Source organism: Bos javanicus, chromosome 8 (assembly GCF_032452875.1).
Source record: "Bos javanicus breed banteng chromosome 8, ARS-OSU_banteng_1.0, whole genome shotgun sequence".
NCBI lineage: Eukaryota > Metazoa > Chordata > Mammalia > Artiodactyla > Bovidae > Bos > Bos javanicus.
The window spans coordinates 52938393-52957093 of NC_083875.1; the positions used below are offsets into that span (position 1 = coordinate 52938393).

The 18701-nt window shown below is 40.9% G+C and overlaps 1 protein-coding gene across 2 annotated transcripts in view; it reads left to right on the plus strand.

Moving 5' to 3' along the window:
• The window catches only part of PCSK5 (proprotein convertase subtilisin/kexin type 5), a 516633-nt gene that overhangs the window by 466377 nt on the left and 31555 nt on the right, over positions 1-18701 (plus strand). The window contains exons 26-30 of one of the 2 annotated variants that reach the window (XM_061425568.1): positions 1448-1584; positions 2597-2797; positions 7789-7869; positions 10838-10921; positions 13612-13807. In XM_061425568.1, the coding sequence (XP_061281552.1) occupies positions 1448-1584; positions 2597-2797; positions 7789-7869; positions 10838-10921; positions 13612-13807 (699 nt within the window). The remainder of the gene's footprint in view (positions 1-1447; positions 1585-2596; positions 2798-7788; positions 7870-10837; positions 10922-13611; positions 13808-18701) is intronic. The other variant, XM_061425565.1, reaches the window with a different exon arrangement.

Here is an 18701-nt window from a genome sequence, read left to right on the forward strand (position 1 = left end):
AGGGAATTACAGTTCCCTTATCTGGAAATTAAAGATATGTAACAGCTACCATATGGGGATTGTGCAGAGGTTTAAGTGAGCTAATACCTGACACATAATCAGTACTCCATGAATAAATACACCCTTCTCCTTCTTCCTAGGCCCCTCCCTGAAGTCCCAATAAAGAGCACTTGAAGTTTAGAGGGAGGTGATTAATGACACACACACAAACACCAGACCAAGTTTTCTCCCTTGAACCCAAATATGGACACCTGTTAAAAACAATGTGTAATGCAGATAGAGAGATAAATTAGAAGTTTGGCATTAACATACACAAATTACTGTATATAGGGGCTTCCCAGCTGGTACTAGTGGTAAAGAATCTGCCTGCCAGTGCAGGAGATGCAAGAGACACAATTCTGATCCCTGGGTCGGAAGATCTCCTATAGAAGGAAGTGGCAACCCACTCCAGTATTCTTGCCTGGAGAACCCATGGACAGAGGAGCCTGGTGGGCTACAGTCCTGTGGGGCTGCAAAGAGTCAGACATGACTGAGGGACTGGACACACACACACACTACTATATATAAAAGAGAAAACAAGGACCTACTCTATAGCAAAGGGAACTCTACTCAACATCTTGTAATAACCTATAATGAAAAGGAAGCTTAAAAAGAATATAAATATAAAACTGAATATAAAGGAGAAGATACACATGTGTATATAGATATATACATATATATGTATATTATGTATACGTACATTCAATATATATGTATATATGTACACATACATGTACATATGTATATACATGTATGTGCATATTCAGTATATATGTGTACATATATATGTATATGTGTGTACATATATGTACATATATGTGTGTGTATGTATATTCAGTATATATATATCACTTTGCTCTACACTTGAAACACAATATAGTAAATTAATAGACCTCAATTTAAAAATGATGTGCAATATATGTAGAAAATAATTTACAAGAATGCACTGTACACATGGGAAATATAGCTAATATTTTATAACTATAAATGTAATATAATCTTTAAAAATTATGAATCACTACATGATACACTTGAAATATATAATATTGTACATCAACTATTCCTCAATAAAAAATTTAATGATGTGCAATATTTGAAAATTGCTAAGAAAATAGATCCTGAATGTTCCTATCATTAGAAAAATAATTCTGTAACTATGATAACAGATGTTAACTAGACTTGCTGTGGTGGTCATTTTGCAATATATACAAATACTGAATTATTATGTTGTATACCTGGAATTAATGTAATGTGTATGTCACTTATATTTTAAGTTATTAAGGGAGAAAAGATTATAACTTCAAAAGAAATGATGTGTAGACACATAAGGAGATTAAATTATGGTGATAAAGAGAAATATTAATATGTTAACATAGCTCACAGAAGAAACTACATCTTATCTCCCCAGGTTCAAAGACCACTGTTATAAAACCTGTCCTGAGAAGACCTACAGGGAAGAATTTGAATGCAAGGCGTGTGATACCAACTGTGGCAACTGTGACCAGAATGAGTGTTACTGGTGTGAAGAGGGCTTCTTCCTCTTGGGTAAGCCTGAAAATAGTTGCTCAGTCGCGTCCAACTCTTTGCGACCCTATGGATGGTAGCCTGCCATGCTCCTATGTCCATGGAATTCTCCAGGCAAAAATACTGGAGTGGGTTGTCATTCCCTTCTCCAGGGGATCTTCCCAACCCAGGAATCGAACCCCAGTCTCCTGCATTGCAGGCAGATTCTTTACCCTCTGAGCCACCAGGGAAGCCCCAAGCTTGAAAACAGGCATGGTACAAAGTGAGAACAAGGCTCCAGAACTATTCAGAAACACGAGAGCTCGTCGGATAGGTTTTACAGTCTTCTTATGCCTCTTGTCCAAGGAGGAATTTTACTTTGGTTTGAAAATAATCGTTAGTCAGAACTGCTTCCTTCTGCTTTTATTAGTGAAGCATATTTCCTACTTCACTAATTACTCTCAAGCATCTCCAAGCTGACAGAAAGCAGAGTGAGTGGAGGGGAGGGACAGACACTGAAGAGAAATAAATGCTTTGGAACTGAAGTCACCTGGAACATTCAGAACATGACTCTTTCCTTGAGACTTTATTCATGTTCTATATTCCCTGCACTGTAAAAGTTAAATAAGATCTTTTAGTCTTAGATTTAAGTCAGTTCATTGACTATGATGGAAATGAATGGTTGGGAAGGAAATACACTGTGAGTCTTCCATTGGGAGAGACAGTGGGGCAGACACAGTGACCTTCAGGGGTTCTGTATGTGTGGAGATCATTTTATCTGCAATTTTTCAAGGTCTTGAGAACATAAAAGTTTTTATGCTCCCAACCCTTGATAGCCAACTTAAATTTTCAGTTGAAAGAGGACTTAAAGTGTTGGATTTATTAAGACACGATTCTTGGGTTGGAATATGCGAATGTCATCACGGTTTCTTTAAAGATTAAAAAATGTTCCTCAGCCTCCCTTTGGCCTGTTTAGAACTTGGCCCTGCTCAGAGCACCCGGCTCAGCCAGCCAGGCTTCCACTTCAGGCTTCCTGTCTTATATTCTCACGTAGAGGGCAGCTGTGTGAGGAACTGTGGCCCTGGCTTCTACGGTGACCCAGAGATGGGAGACTGTGAGCCCTGCCACCAAGCCTGCGAAACCTGCACCGGCCTTGGCCACAATCAGTGCAGCAGCTGCCGAGAAGGCCTGCAGCTGCTGCGGGGGACATGTGTGCGTCACGACCAGACCCAGGAGGAAGGCAGCTTCTGGAATGGTATGTGCCCCCCAAGAGGGATCGCAGGTGTCCAGCTGTCTCCTCCCCCTCCCCTCACTCCAAACCCTTGCTTTCAGGATACCCAAGAGATGCAGGCTAGGCAGTGAAACAAAAGTGTGGTATCCCGGAGCCTCTGTGATACTAACCACAGGAAAGGGCAGGAGGGTGTGGCTGGCATTTGGTCAGGAGCTGCTGCTGTTTAGTCGCTCAGTCGTGTCTGATTCTTTGCGGCCCCAAGGATTGTAGCCCACAGGCTCCTCTGTGGGATTTCCCAGGCAAGAATACTGGAGTGGGTTGCCATTTCTTCCCCCAGGGGATCTTCCCCATCCAGGGATCAAACCCACGTCTCCTGAATTGCAGGCGGATTCTTTACCACTGAGTCACCTGGGAAGCCCTTGGTCAGAAGGGAAACACCAAAGGGCAACTGACAACTGATCTGGCCACTTGTGTTTCTAGCTGGGTGGAGTGGGCTGCAGAGCACACAGAGAAAGAGAAATGACTACCATTTTCTCAAAGATTTCAGAATAGCTTCGATGACATTCATATATCTCTTTATAAAAAAGAGGAAAGAAAATCACTAGTGGGACAGCCTGTCTGGTTAGACAAGGCAGTGCTTAGTCAGTAAGTCATGTCTGACTCTTTGAGACTCCATGGGCTGTATCCCACCAGGCTCCTTTGTCCACGGAATTTTCCAGGCAAGAATACTGGAGTGGGTTGCTATTTCCTACTTGAGGGAATTTTCCTGACCCAGGGGTCAAACCCAGGTCTCTTGTATCTACTGCACTGCCAGGTGGATTCCTTATCACTGTGCCACCTGAGAAGCCTCGAGACAAAAAAGAATCACTGTAAAGCATGGGAACTTCAGCTAAAATGGCTTGTCTTTCTGGCTGGATTATTAGAACTTGCCATCATTCAAGTTTACCTTTTAAAATTTACCCTCTCTAGTTGCAGATGTGGGAAGCAGGTGGGCTTGAAAGGGGGCAGGAGGGAGAAAAAGTGTGGGAGCTTGGAGTCTAACAGTAAAGACCTACATGTATTCATTCCCACCTGAGTCTTCAGAAGTGGCCGCCAGACCCTGAAGCCTTGGTCACGGGCTTCCTGGTAAGGTAATTACAACCTTGCAGTGGCCTCTCCATGTCTGAGGTGGTTAAAAAACAAAATCCTCCTCCTGCTGGAAAAATCTGACTCACACTCCACGCAGAGACGCCGATGAAAACAAGAGATGCTCTCTGTCTTGATTTCAAGGCAAGGATTTGTTTAAAAAGGTCATTTCAGTGCAGAAGCAGCAGCAGCTGAAAGCAGGTCTGCTTGGGATGAGTCTTGTAAGAGCTGGAGGGAGGGATGATCTGGGGCAGGAGAAAAGCCTCTTGCTAAGTCTCAGAGGAAGGATGTCCACAGCTGCTGTCTACAATGACAGTGTCGCCTACGTGACTTAACGCAAGAAGCAGCTCAGACACCATCACAAACCCAGCAGCCAAAGGCCACCAAGAATGCGGGCTGATTTCAGAGACAGAGCTGGAAAGAAAATCATTCATTCCAGATTGGGATATCTTCCGTGAATTATAGCTGAACCAAAATGCTGAAAACGAGTTTGTCTGGCATGCAGGCATTTAAGAGGCAGTGCAAGCCAAGAGGAAAATAGTCTGTGCTGTGTTTCTAGCTCAGAACATCTGTATTTTATCTGGCGTCCAGATGATGAAAAGGTTCAGGGAGCCAAGAGCCAGAGCAGACTCGATTCCCCAAATGATTACACATCCCTTTCAACTGGACTACGCACTCTGCAAGCAGAAATCAAGGCTTCACTGCTCCCCACTTTGCGAGGCACCATATCTACCCCTCTTCCTTTTCTACTATCAAAACGCAATATCTGTGAAGAGAGAAAGGAATTAGTCCATTTGAGGAGATAGCTCTAATGAGGGATTCACAAAGCAGATGAGACTGTTTCTCGTGGCCAAACAAGAGCAATGAAGTCAATGACATAGCAGAACTTTTCCACACCTACAATTCAGGGAATAATACATGCATGCAGACCATGAACAATGAGAAAAAAACTCTGTCTTCACTGAGCAAGGTGAGGCCACAGCTCAGCTCCCCTGGAATGGTTTAGGCACCACTGAAATGGACAGTAAATGGCAACATACTCCACAAGGCCCTGAGTGTATTTAAACCAATGCCTACATTTTTCCTCCTGAATTTTTTTTCCTTAAGAAACAAGGCTGAGGTTGTAATAGGAAAGTAGAGGATTCCAGAGAACAAGCACTATTAGCTGCACCTTTAAGATGATAGAAAGAAGACTGCAGTCATCCTTGGTCAACTCAGAGGGAGCCCAAACCAGAGTGCTCATGAGAGAATGGAGCCATCCAGCTGGTACCAGCGAGGTGTTGTGTTGTTTTTGTTGTTTCAAACACAGACTCAGATACACGTAGGACAGAGCAGATGGGACAAATTCAATCCCATTTCTTCACCCACACTACTGCCAGTGGAAACAATAAGATCATGCTTATATCCAAAAGCTAAAACCACCCCATTGTCTATGTCAGCATGTGTTGGAGAAACAACGCCTTGAAATAAAAATCCAACTAGAGTCCACTGGACTTCTCTTTTAATAAGGTGGCTCCTCATAATGAGAGTGCTGATGATGACAGGTCATCATCCTTTGTCAAAGCCCTTTGAGGGCTTCCCTGGTGGTCCAGTGCTTAAGAATGCACCTTGCAAAGCAAGGGATACCTGTTCGATCCCTGGTCCAGGAAGATCCCACAATCCCACATGCTGCACAACAACTAAATGCTGTGAGCCACATGCTGTGACTACTGAAGCCCATGTGCCTAGAGTCTGTGCTCGACACAAAAGAAGCCACTGCAATGAGAAGTCTGGTCACCACAACGAAGAGTAGCCCCTGCTCAGCCCAACTAGAGAATGCCCATGTGCAGCAACGAAGACCCATCACAGCCCCCACTCCAAAAAAAGTTAAATAAATAAGTCTTTAAAAAAAAATTACCAACTGAGCAGGAATGCCTCCTACCCTGGTTCAAGATGGAGATTTACCTACACATCAGACCACAGCTGGAAAATCCTAAGCCAAGACTAAGTCATCTTCAAAGGTTCTTCCTACTACCAAAAAGTCCCTGCACAAAAGCACAGATCATCCCCAGATTGCCTGTCTCAGTCACTAATATATTTGTGAGGACTGTCTAGTCCAATGTCCCTGTGTGGCAATGACCAATGTCAAACAGACTGCTGCCAATGGCATCAGCAGGGCCTCAGGCACCACGCAGACCCACTGTCAGTGGAAATGCTCAGGTGTGGCAGGCCATGGGCTTTGAAAGAAAACAGTAGCTTCTGCTGGTTTCCTAAAACCATTGTTGGGAGTGGAAACAGTTTATTACTGTTAAATCATCTGGGTTTTCTTAAATGGTTTCCCCCCTGGTGGTGCTGGAAAGTCCTCAGAATAATTCCTGCACATTTCCCCTACCCACCTATTTCCATCATTGATTAAAACCATGTTTGTAGCAGGTTCCAATTACTTATTCTGATGGTAGTCTAATCTACAAAGCGCAGACATGGTAAATTAAATTTTTATCTTTGACCACATCCTAACAATTTATCACTGGTCTGTCTTTTGATTTTAATTCCTATGCTCTAAGAAAGACTGAAATCCCGGAGTCAGTTACAAACCCTGGAAGCCACACATGTGTGAAAAAAAAAATTCTCAACAGTGGGGAGATATGTTACTTCATAGTAAGTGAACTTCAGATAATTAAAAAAAAAAAAAAACATAAAAATCTGATTTTTTTTTTTAGAAGAACTTTGTGTATAGTTGCCTCACTTACAACTGAGGACACAATATTTACTTAACTAATCAATCATAATTCAGAGTGCAGAAAATCATGGCTGGGCAGCCAAGTGAACTTCTGGCCTAGTGATATGAAGGAGCCATGTGTATCGGCTTACACTGATTATTAAACATCCAGGAATTTTATGAGTGGATTATTAAACAATTGGCAGCTTGAAATCAGCTATGGCAGGAATATTTACACCACTGAAATTGGTAAACATGACAAATCAAGTCTTTGTTGCTGTTTTGTTTTCCAAAGAACCATTTTACCAGTACATCACTGCTTTGACCTCTACCAAACTATTTTGAAACTAAATGAATTACTAAAACATCTAAGGAAGATGGAGTTTAGAATTCAGCACACCCGAATTCAATTCCCGGCTCTATTCTTTATCAGCTCTGTGACCTTGAGCAAGATATTCCTCCTCTCCGAGCCTCAAGTTTTCTCAGCGATAAAATGAGAACATGAAATGTCTCATACAATGTCATTTTGAGAATTACACGGAAGAATACATATGAAACCCCCAACACATAGTATGGCGCAAAAAACGTTAATCTATTCTCTAACCCTTTAACCTAATCCAGTTTCAACCCACGAAACCCTAGTTCACTTTAAAAACTGCCTTCTTGAGCTTATGAAATAAAGCAATTTGGAAGCCTAAGGAGTAATACATGTCTGTTTAAAAAAAAAGAGAGAGTCCCAGAAAGAAGGGCAAATGATAGTCAGCTGGGATGCCTAATAGCCAAGTTGAGTCCTGACTTAACCAAGAATGTGTACAAAGATGTTGACAGCAGTTTTATTTATAACCTAAAAAAAAGAAGAGAGCAATCTAAAAATGTAATGAAGAAAAACATTAAGTGAATTAAGATTCATAAATATTTTTACAAAGAATTTTCATGGCAAAAGAAAATTCCTATAAGCTTCATTACACTAATGAAAAATTTAAGATCAGTATATATATGTAAAAGATGTCAATGATTACATATATATACACATATGTAATTATACTCATGCATTCAATACAAAGATGGGAAATCTAAATGCCAAAGTATACACAGCAGACATTTCTGAGTGGTAAGATTAAGGGGCAAACTATCTTCTTCATCCTTTTTGCATTAAAAAAATAAAACATTTCTTTTTTTTTAATAAAAAAAGTAGCTGTGTCCACTGCAAGCCCATCTTTGGTGAAGAGCCTGCTCCAGGATCGACGAAGGCGGAAGGTTCAAATCAAAAGAGGTAATAGGGAAATAGGGAGGAGAAGATGATCAAGCATACCAGCAGAGTCTCTGTGATGTAAAAACTAACCCAAGAAATCAGGCAGTGAGGAACAAGCAGGGATGCAGAAGTTGTGAGAAAAATGGAGAGAGGATGGGACCTCCGATTAAAACATAAGTGGGTATCCAAAGGGAAAGACTGGCAGGAATTTCAGCAGTGGAGACTTCAAGAACATGTAAGGACATCCCTGAGGCACAAAGTGGTTATTCTTGAGAAAAGTTATCAAGAAAAGCCTGTGTCCTTGCAGGTCTTTAAGAAAAGCAACTTTTGCCTTCCTAGTCACTGCAGCCTTGTTTGAAATAACAAAGGTTGGAAAAAACTAAACAGCTACCAACAAGAATATAAAAATGAAAGATGACATGGCCACACAGTGGGATACTATGGAGCCACCAAAAAGAATGAGAGTCTTTATATACTGATAAACAATGGTCTCCAAAATACAGAACTACAAAAAAAAAAAAAAAAAAGCAACATGATAAACACTGCGAATAGTCGGTATAAAAAGGGTGGAGGGGGGTGGTAAGAGAGACTTCACAGTATATACCTTGTCTATATTGTGAACCTGTGAGTATTGCTTATTTAACCTAAAACATTTAAGAAGAACCCATACTTTATTAGTCATATTTGAAGGATATACATTATATTTTCTTGGGCAAGGTGACTTTTTTGTTTTTGCAGGGGAGGGGGTGAGGTCCTGTTCAGTCTAAAATTTCTGGGGTAGGAAAAAGAGAAACTGATCAAAGTCAAAAATTTTACTTGTTGAGATCGAATCTTTTCTGATAAAAGAGGTCTTGCTGGGGATCTTTATCCATTGCCCAAGCCTGACTGCTAACGGTGTGTGCAGAGCACCCTCTAGTTGAGATGTGAGGACATTACAGAATTTTATACCAAGTGTATTGGAGTGATACATCGAGCTACCAGAACGTGAGATATGTATGTGTAATTATAAACGTATGTATACTATGTGTAAATATTTACATTATATTTTTTAAATGTAAGAAAATTAATTAAAATGGCTAGCTTTTAAAATATAACATTTTAGCACAAAAGTGATAAAATCAAAACAAAATCAACCCATGGCCTGGATGTATAAAGATCTTCAAGGTGCTCAATATCAGATGAATATTTAGTTATTATTCCTTGAATAACTGCTCTCATCAAGTAAGCATCTTTTTCTCCCAGCTTAATTGAGATGTAACTGACATACAACATTATATAGGTTTATCATGTATAAAATGACGACTTGACACGTGTATACTGCAAAATGATTACAATAACGTTAGTTAACACACCCATCATCATCACTTTTGTGAAAATCCAGGGACTAGCATTGCTCTGCACTGGCTAGCTGAACTCTTAACAGAACTCCCCAGCAGAGTACATTTTAATCGGTCTACTAGAAAACCAGTACAAAATTTTCTTTCACAGTTGGAAAGAAATTGCCACTCAGCATGGCAGCATGGACAATCATTTATGTCCACAGACCTCTATCTCTGGCTATCTATTGCCTACTTACCTATCGAGCTTTCTCTGCAGCAAGGCTCAGCAGTGTATTGACTGGGAGTGCTATCAGAGGAATCAAGTACTGGCTCCTGGTGCCACTCCAAGTATGGAACAGAGGAAAGCGAACGGGAAATAAAACAGAAGCCTGAGAAATGGGGTGGGATGATAACAAACGAAGAAATGAAGCAGAAGGAACCACCATTTACTGAGCCACTGTGTGCACACTTTACACGTTATCTTACTCAGGTTTCACAAGAGTCCTGTAAAGAATCACTTGCTCTCATTTTAGAGATGTGGAAAGTATTGTAAGACTGGAAGAGTTTAATTACTGTATCCATGGTTACCCTACCCAGAAAAAGCACACCTGGGATCTGAAGACAGGTGTGACTAGACTCTGCCAGACTCTCAGGAAGAGAAGGAAGGAAGAGACAGGCGAGAGAGGAAGGAAGGGAGAGAGGAAGACAGGGAGGAAAGAAGGAAAACGGGGAGGAAGGAAGGGAGGGGAATGGTAAGATGCCAACAATAATCACTAACTGAACTTCAGGGCCATTTGTGTGACATATTCTGAGCTAGAACTTCTTTTTCTAAATTTCCCCTGTATGAGTCATGCTAATTCCTGAGCAATTACTGGAATTTAGTCAAGATCTCTGTGTGTACTGAGTGAGTGACGTCACTGAGGCTGTTTTCTTTGTTACACAACTGTCCCATTGAGTTGCTGCTGTCTTCCTGACAAAACCTGCCCAGCGAATGGTTGCGGGGGAAGAAAGGAGAAGCAGCTCGCATGTTTCTCAGATTAATGGCTTATTAACCTGGGATGACCTTCCTGTCACTGACCAGCCAGCAAGCTCTCTAATGGCTACTGATGTTTAATGATGATTTTGGACAAATTTAAAAGATCAATTTAGGCTGCATCCCACAGTGGCTACTATGAAGAACAGAGAGACCCAAACACTGACCAGTTTATGAAATCTGGTCCTAAAGAACACACACACACACACAAAAAGAGGGGGCACAATGAATTCTCAGTTATCATCCTGGAGTAAAGAAAAGTGATCATCAAAGAATCTTGGAGAAATAAGTGATTACCTTTGACACAGAAACTCCAGCACACATACATACAACCACACATTTACAAAATATAAAATAAGTAACATCTGTTAGTTCAAATATCTCCCTATATTTAAGGCTATCCTGTCACTGGAAATTTGCAAAGAAAGTCTTGACATCAATTGTCAATGAAGGAGTAAGGAAAATAAAATTAATGAAGTCCACTTGGCAGGCAATGGGTGGTGCCAACATTTAACTACTATCAAATTGAAGGGTCTATTTAGGGTGAAAAGGGAAACAAGATTACTCATGAGATTTTCCCAACAGTGCTATGCACCTGTTCAAAAGAGGCAGACTTCTTGTTTCTCTCCTTATACAGACCTTTTGAGAAGACACCAGTCATGCCATTCTTCTTGTAAAACCTGCCATGGATCGGCAACCCTGTGCACTTCATGTCCAAAAGGTCAGTGTGGCATGTTACAGGAGGAAGCAGTGGCCAAGCCAATTCAGTTATTTGTCAGCATCTCATGGTATAGTCCCATCGCATGTTGCTGTTACAGTAGGAACTCTGGAGAAACACAGGGACCCAAACACTGCCCTATAATAAAAACTAGTTTTCAAGGGACCAGAACAAAAAAGAAAAGAAATGGTTCTTATCCACAGCACGATTAAGTTAGTGATTAATTTGGCCACAGAGTTTGCTAGGGTCTCTGGCTGCCCGACATTTCTAGAGGTTCCATTGTTCTTTTAAAGTGCATTGGTGGATGTTCATCACAGCACTGTTTATAATAGCCAGGACATGGAAGCAACCTAGATGTCCATCAGCAGATGAATGGATAAGAAAGCTGTGGTACATATACACAATGGAGTATTACTCAGCCATTAAAAAGAATTCATTTGAATCAGTTCTAATGAGGTGGATGAAACTGGAGCCTATTATACAGAGTGAAGTAAGCCAGAAGGAAAAACACCAATACAGTATACTAACACATATATATGGAATTTAGAAAGATGATAACAATAACCCTGTGTACGAGACAGCAAAAGAGACACTGATGTATAGAACAGTCTTATGGACTCTGTGGGAGAGGGAGAGGGTGGGAAGATTTGGGAGAATGGCATTGAAACATGTAAAATATCATGTATGAAACGAGATGCCAGTCCAGGTTCGATGCACAATACTAGATGCTTGGGGCTGGTGCACTGGGACAACCCAGAGGGATGGTATGGGGAGGGAGGAGGGAGGAGGGTTCAGGATGGGGAGCACATGTATACCGGTGATGGATTCATTTTGATATTTGGCAAAACTAGTACAATTATGTAAAATTTTAAAATAAAATAAAATTTAAAAAAATAAATAAATAAAGTGCATTGGTGGGCTGCAGTCCATGGTGTCGCTAGGAGTCAGACACGACTGAGCGACTTCACTTTCTCTTTTCACTTTCATGCATTGGAGAAGGAAATGGCAACCCACTCCAGTGTTCTTGCCTGGAGAATCCCAGGGATGGGGGAGCCTGGTATGCTGCCATCTCTGGGGTCACACAGAGTTGGACACGACTGAAGGGACTTAGCATAGCATAGCATAGCTGAAAGAAAAGAACTAAGGTAGAGAATCTACAAGGGGATGAAGTGTCTATCTGGTATTTTTCTTTATTTTTGGTACTGAATTTAGGGGAGGGGAAAAAAGCACAACAGCAGCTCAACAAATTAACGGCTTCATCATCTATAAAATCAAGTCAGAAACAACTCCCCTGAATTAAGGTGACAGTTTATCAATATGGCACATTAGAAACTAAGAATATTATACTCCCATTAAAGTGATCATTATGTTAGAATGTGCAATCTGCCACAATTCTACTTCTACAATATATAAAAGTCAACAACAAAAAAAAAACCTGACAATTTTCTTGGAATTTTGGAGTTCAGAGTGATTTCTGGGTTGTTTTAATGATGGTGCATCTTATTTTTTTCAATTAAAACTAAATAGATGGACTGTCCATTAAAGGTGCAGTTGGGTGGAAGGGTTGCTACTGTGTCAGTGACCCAACAGATATGCTTTGAGATGCAGAGCAGACTCCATTGAACTGTGTATACACAACTGCCTCACACAAGGAAGACAGAGGTCTTAATAGAAAGATCGCTTGGGCAAAGGGAAGCCCCATGGTAACCTGCAGCAATACCAATAGGAAAGTCAAAGAAACAAGCCAAAAGTCTTCTGTTGTCAATTTCCTTTCTAGAGTTTTAACTCATCCTAGAAGACTTCAGTTCAGTTCAGTTGCTCAGTCGTGTCCGACTCTTTGCAACCCCATGAATCACAGCACATCAGGCCTCCCTGTCCATCACCAACTCCCGGAATTCACTCAAACTCATGTCCACCGAGTTGGTGATGCCATCCATCCATCTCATCCTCTGTCGTCCCCTTCTCCTCCTGCCCCCAATCCCTCCCAGCATCAGAGTCTTTTCCAATGAGTCAACTCTTTGCATTAGGTGGCCAAAGTATTGGAGTTTCAGCATTAGTATCATTCCTTTCAAAGAAATCCCAGGGCTGATCTCCTTCACAATGTACTGGTTGGATCTCCTTGCAGTCCAAGGGACTCTCAAGAGTCTTCTCCAACACCACAGTTCAAAAGTATCAATTCTTCGGCGCTCAGCCTTCTTCACAGTCCAACTCTCACATCCATACACGACCACAGGAAAAACCATAGCCTTGACTAGATGGACATTTGTTGGCAAACTAATATCTCTGCTTTTCAACATACTATCTAAGTTGGTCATAACTTTCCTTCCAAGGAGTAAGCGTCTTTTAATTTCATGGCTGCAATCACCATCTGCATCACTAAAGATGTTTTGGTAATCCTGAAATAAGTGTTCCGGATACTTGGGTCTTTGTTGTTGATGTTTAGTTGCTAAATTGTATCTGACCCCATGGACTATAGCCCGCCAGGTTCATCTGTTCATGAGATTTTCCAGGCAAGATACTGGAGTGGGTTGTCATTTCCTTCTCTAGAGGATCTTCCCAACCCAGAGATCAAACCTGGATCTCCTGAGCAGTTAAAAAAGCTGTTGGGAGTGTCAATTCTCTGCTTGGGTGCGTGTACTGTTAGAGGAGACACCTGACGATCATCTGACCTGTCTTCTTCCCTGGGACTCCAGGCACCTATCTGCTGGCTCAGACCTGCGTTCCATCCTGTCCCCAAGGCACGTGGCCCTCGGTGAGGAGCGGCAGCTGCGAGAACTGCACAGAGGACTGCGCCTCTTGCTCTGAAGTCAATCTTTGCCAAAAGTGCCAAACGCGGCCAGACCACCCCCTCTTTCTCCACCAAGGCAGGTGCTCCACCAGGTGCCCTGAGTAAGTTTTCCTCTTCCTTTCGCTTGCTACTCTGTGTTCCTTCTCCTGCAACACTGGGGGCAATTCCTCCCTATTCACCAAAGACCTCTTCTCTTGCCTAGTTAGAGCACCTATGTCCTCCTCCCTGCCTAACTGGCTGACATCACTCTCAGCCACAGCAGCCAAAGCTTACTTAAGACCAGATGCATGCTTCTCCCTTCTGACCACAAGATGTATATATTTTTACTCTTATGAAAATATGTTCTTTATTTTACCTTGTATTTATGATCAAATAGTTGTCAGGGTTTTTGGGTTTTTTTTCCCATGACAAAAGTGAGGTTGTGATAAGCTGTGGAAGGCACGAACCTCTTCTACATGTTGAAAGAGAGGTATGAATCACAGATAATAAATAGAGAGCAATGCCTGCTTAGTTATTTATTGATTCCTCATGGCTTCCTCTGTCCCCTGGTTTACAATTCCTTTACTCTTCCTATCAATGGTCCTGGCTCCAAGATTTACCTAAATGGGAAGTGGGAATAGCAAGTGGAAAAGTTCATCAGGAAAATTTCAGTAACAAGAAACAAAGATGTCAAAGGGCCTGGCACAAAATATGGTGTTTATTTATGCATATGATACAAAGTTTGGAAGTGTAGCATTTATTATTTTGGTGGCCAATGCTTCATTAGAAACCCACAATCTTTCCATTGTGCTCTCGTATCTTCCATAGCTTGTCCTCCCCAGAGTTCATGTTGCCTGCCCATCCCCAACATCATCATCCCAAGCTGCAATAACCAGAGACAGAAAAGGGTGCCTTTCTTCTTGTTTATCTCTTTTTAAGAGGAAACAAAACTTCCTCAGACTTCCCTTCACATCTCATCAGCCAGAATGCATCACTAACACCTTCCTAAACTGATCCCTGGCAAGGAGAATGGAAATATAAGGACTGACGTAGGCTGAACGAGATTTGCCCCTGAAAACCCACAAAAATCACAACACTAACAGCCAGGAAGAGTGGAGAGAGGGAGGCAAGAAATGGGTTTGAGGAAGCAGCCAACATCTAAAGGAACTAGAAATTTTATTTGCCTGCTGCAAATAAAAACAACTCCTGTTTTCTAATGACCTGTTTATATCCATTACTGAGACTGATCCTATAGCATACAAATATAAGTCAAGGAACTGACCCTCAAGAAGCATCCAATCTATCATAGAAGGCAAACATATACAATTCAATTCTACAGATACCTATTGGGTGTTAAGAATTGATACTAGAAGCTAAGATAAAGTCAAGTGAAGGGAGTCTGAGTTTGCAACAGGCTTATAATCCAGTAGGGAAGGTTTACATCAATCAATGTCATACTTCTCAGGTCCTTAATACACAAACAGCTAAGAGATTCCAAGGGAAAAGAAACCATTTAAAAACAGATACTTACTGAGATCTTGCAATATCTAGGCACTGTGCTAAGAGTTTCAAATGCACCATCCCCTTTATTTTTTTTTCAATAAATACAGTACTACACAATCCACAGTTGGCCAAACCCACAGATGCAGAACCACAGATATAAAGGGCTAACTATGGGACTTGAGCATCCATGGATTTTGGCACTCACGTCAGGTCCTGGACCAATCTCCTACAGATATGGAGGGACACTATACCATTATCTCCCTCACTTCACAGATGAAAAAAAGGGTGGCATGCCCTAAGTCACACTGCTAATACATGGCACGGTCAGGATTTCAAACCAAATCTCTCTAGCACTGAAATCCATGTGCTTAACCACTACACAATGTCACCTTCTTGTTCAACCAGGGTTTCTTTTTTCCTTGTAACAGCTTTGTTGAGATATAACTCACATGCCACACCATTTACCCACATAAAGTATACAATTCAATGATTTTTAGTATAGTGAGAGACTTGTGCAACTATCACCACAATTGATTTTAAAATCTTTCCATCACCCCCAAAAGAAAACTCTGTACCCTTTCAGCAGTTATTCCTAATTTCCCACAACCCTAAGCAACCACTAATTTACCTTGTCTCTAGAGATTTGCCTATTGAACATTTTATATAAATAATACAGATTGTGACTTTTTGTAACTTATTGTAACTTTTTGTAACTTTGTGACTTATTTTATTCAGCATAATATTTTCAAGTTGCCTCCCCAGTTGGGTATTTTAAAAAAGGCTTAATAGTGAAAGGGTCAAGGTAATAAAACCCAGCAGGGAGAAGAGATTTTTATCCTCCAAATGCACACACATGGATACATGGCAGCCTTTTTCCTTTTTTTGAGCAACAGGGATGCTATTAAACTGACCTGAAAATCTGCAGACTATGAAATCACAAGTATGTGTTTTCCTGTCTTGAGTAGGGTGGTCTGATTACCATGGGATTCCCCCATTTTTATGTTTATCAAAAAAACAGGGGAGATAAAGTCTGAGGGACATATAATACCCAGCTTGGCTTGGCAGCTTTGTTTCTCTTTGTGAAAAATTGCCTGTTTGGATGTAATCCATGGCCACACCATGAAAAGATTGCTGTACTAAAACATGGTTCTTTTTAATAAAAGCAATTAGGCCCTTCCAACACTGAAGTTTCTCTCCTTTTATCAGTTGAGGGTCAGAAGAAGTAGAAGTCAAGTACAATGAGCATCCTATGACTATCTCAAGTGGTGAGAGTTTATGAATTTCAAAAGGGGTGGATATGAGATTCAGAAGTACCAATGGCAATGCTTTTGACCAAGGTATTTGGAAAGTGTCAGTTGCTCAGTTACGTCTAACTCTTTAAAACCCCAAAGACTGTAGCCCGCCAGTCTCCTCTGTCAGTGGGATTTTCCAGGCAAGAATACTGAAGTGGGTAGCCATTCCCTTCTCCATGGAATCCTCCTGGCTCAGGGATCGAATCTGGGTCTCCCGCATTGCAAGCAGATTCTTTACCATCTGAGCCACCAGGGAAGCCCTAAGGTATTGGGAGGGCCTCTACAAATTTTGCCAACTGAGTCTTAATAATGTCATTAGTGCATTAGATTAAACCAGAGGATTGAGGGTAGTTAAGCAAGTGAAAAGTTGTAAAACTGGCCATACAGTGCAGACCTAAGTACATGGCCAATAAAATAGGTTCCTCAATCACAATAAGTTCCAGGTAAAGATAATCTTTTCTAAAGGGATTAATTTTAGTCACAGAAAAGGCAGTAGCCTGCCTGCAAGGGAAGGCTTCAATCCAGTGTGAAAACATACAGACCATGGCTAAAGCTTATTTACATCCATTAGACAGAGGAAATTTTATGTAATCCATTTGCCAGACCTCAAGTGGTCTGGGCAGTTTAAAATGTCGGGGAACAGTAGGAAGAGGCTTCCCTGGGTTGTAGTTTGGATAAGCAGGACAAGTAAGGTAAATATTTTTTGTGGCCTTGTTAATGTTTCCCCATTAATACTGATTCATGAAGTTTATCATTTCGTCACAGACTGAAGGTTTAATGCATGTAACCAGCGGTGGGGAGTGGGAGTTTCAGAATCTCCAGTAGGACTGGCTTGTTATACAGTCCAAATGAGAGTTTTCTCTTTTTATCCAACTAACAACTGTTGAATTTCCAAACCTGTTTTTCTTTTTCTGAGGCCAGCTGTTGTACCTTTCTAGCCAGTTTTTCTAAATCATTTGGAAAAAGATATTATAAAATATCATTTGGCTGCAACTGGTCCCTTTAAGAGCAGGATTCCTTGCAAAAATATCAACAAGATGGTTTCCCTTAGCTTCCAGAGAGTCAAGTGAGAAGCCCCAAAACCATAATAGCTAAAGTGATGGGCAAAAAGTATATTCACTAATTCTTACACATAAGGGGCATTTTAAGTTTTATTTCCATTGCTTCCACAATATTCAAAACCATGAGTTACTCTAAAAGCAATTTAAATAGTGGCAGTTTTGTCCTTGGCTAAAGTACAAACCTGTAAAAGAGCATATGATTCAGCCTGTTCAGTTAAAGTAGCCATAGCTAAAGACGCTGCCTCAACAATATCAAAAGGAGTGGTACTAACATACCCGGTACACTATTTACTATTGTCACCTTGTTAAATGAGACCATCAGTAAACCATGAGAAGTCAGTGCTGCCCAGTGGAGTCTCCTGTAGATCAGTACGAGGAATCAGAAGGTGGTCATCAGCACTAAGCAGAGGTGAGCTACTTCATGGGCGACAGAAGGGAGAAGAGTAGTCGGGTTACGGTTATTCTAACATAAAGGAATTAGGTGAGGAGCAGTTAACAAAAAGACCTCATAGAAACTGTCTGGCTGAGAAATGAATGTGATGAGAATTCAGGAGTATCTCTACTACACAAGGAACAAAAATGGCTAAAGGGGATTCCACGGCAATTTCCTCAGTGGCCTCAACTGAAAGGGTAGTGGCTATAATGACTCTAAGGCAAGAGGGGTATCCCCATTCCACAGGGTCCAGTTGCTGGCTACAAGTACCCTACGGGGTCAGAGGTGGTCCCTGTGTTCTAGGTGTTAACTCCAAGGGCATTCCCCACCTTTTCATATGCAAAAACTGTATATGTCATTAAACCTTTAGAGCCTTTTAAAAATATTTTAACTGTTACATTTTAAACTGTTTTTAAATTAAAACCGTATTAAATGGGATAAAAAGCATTTTCTACTCTAACAAAAAAAAGAGAACAAAAATTAGGAGATACTTGAGTCAAAAAAAAAAAAAAATTAGGAGATAAAATAGAAAATCAGAAGATGACTAAACTATACACAAATTAAAAAGTTGTTTTCAAACACCCTAAATTCACAAGGATAATACCTACCTCTTTCATTTAATTTTTTTTAAACCTGATTTTTTTTTTTAAGCGCCTTCCCCAGGAAATCTGATGAATTCATTTTAGTTGACAACAGCCATAGTCCTTCCATTTTCAGCCCTAATTCT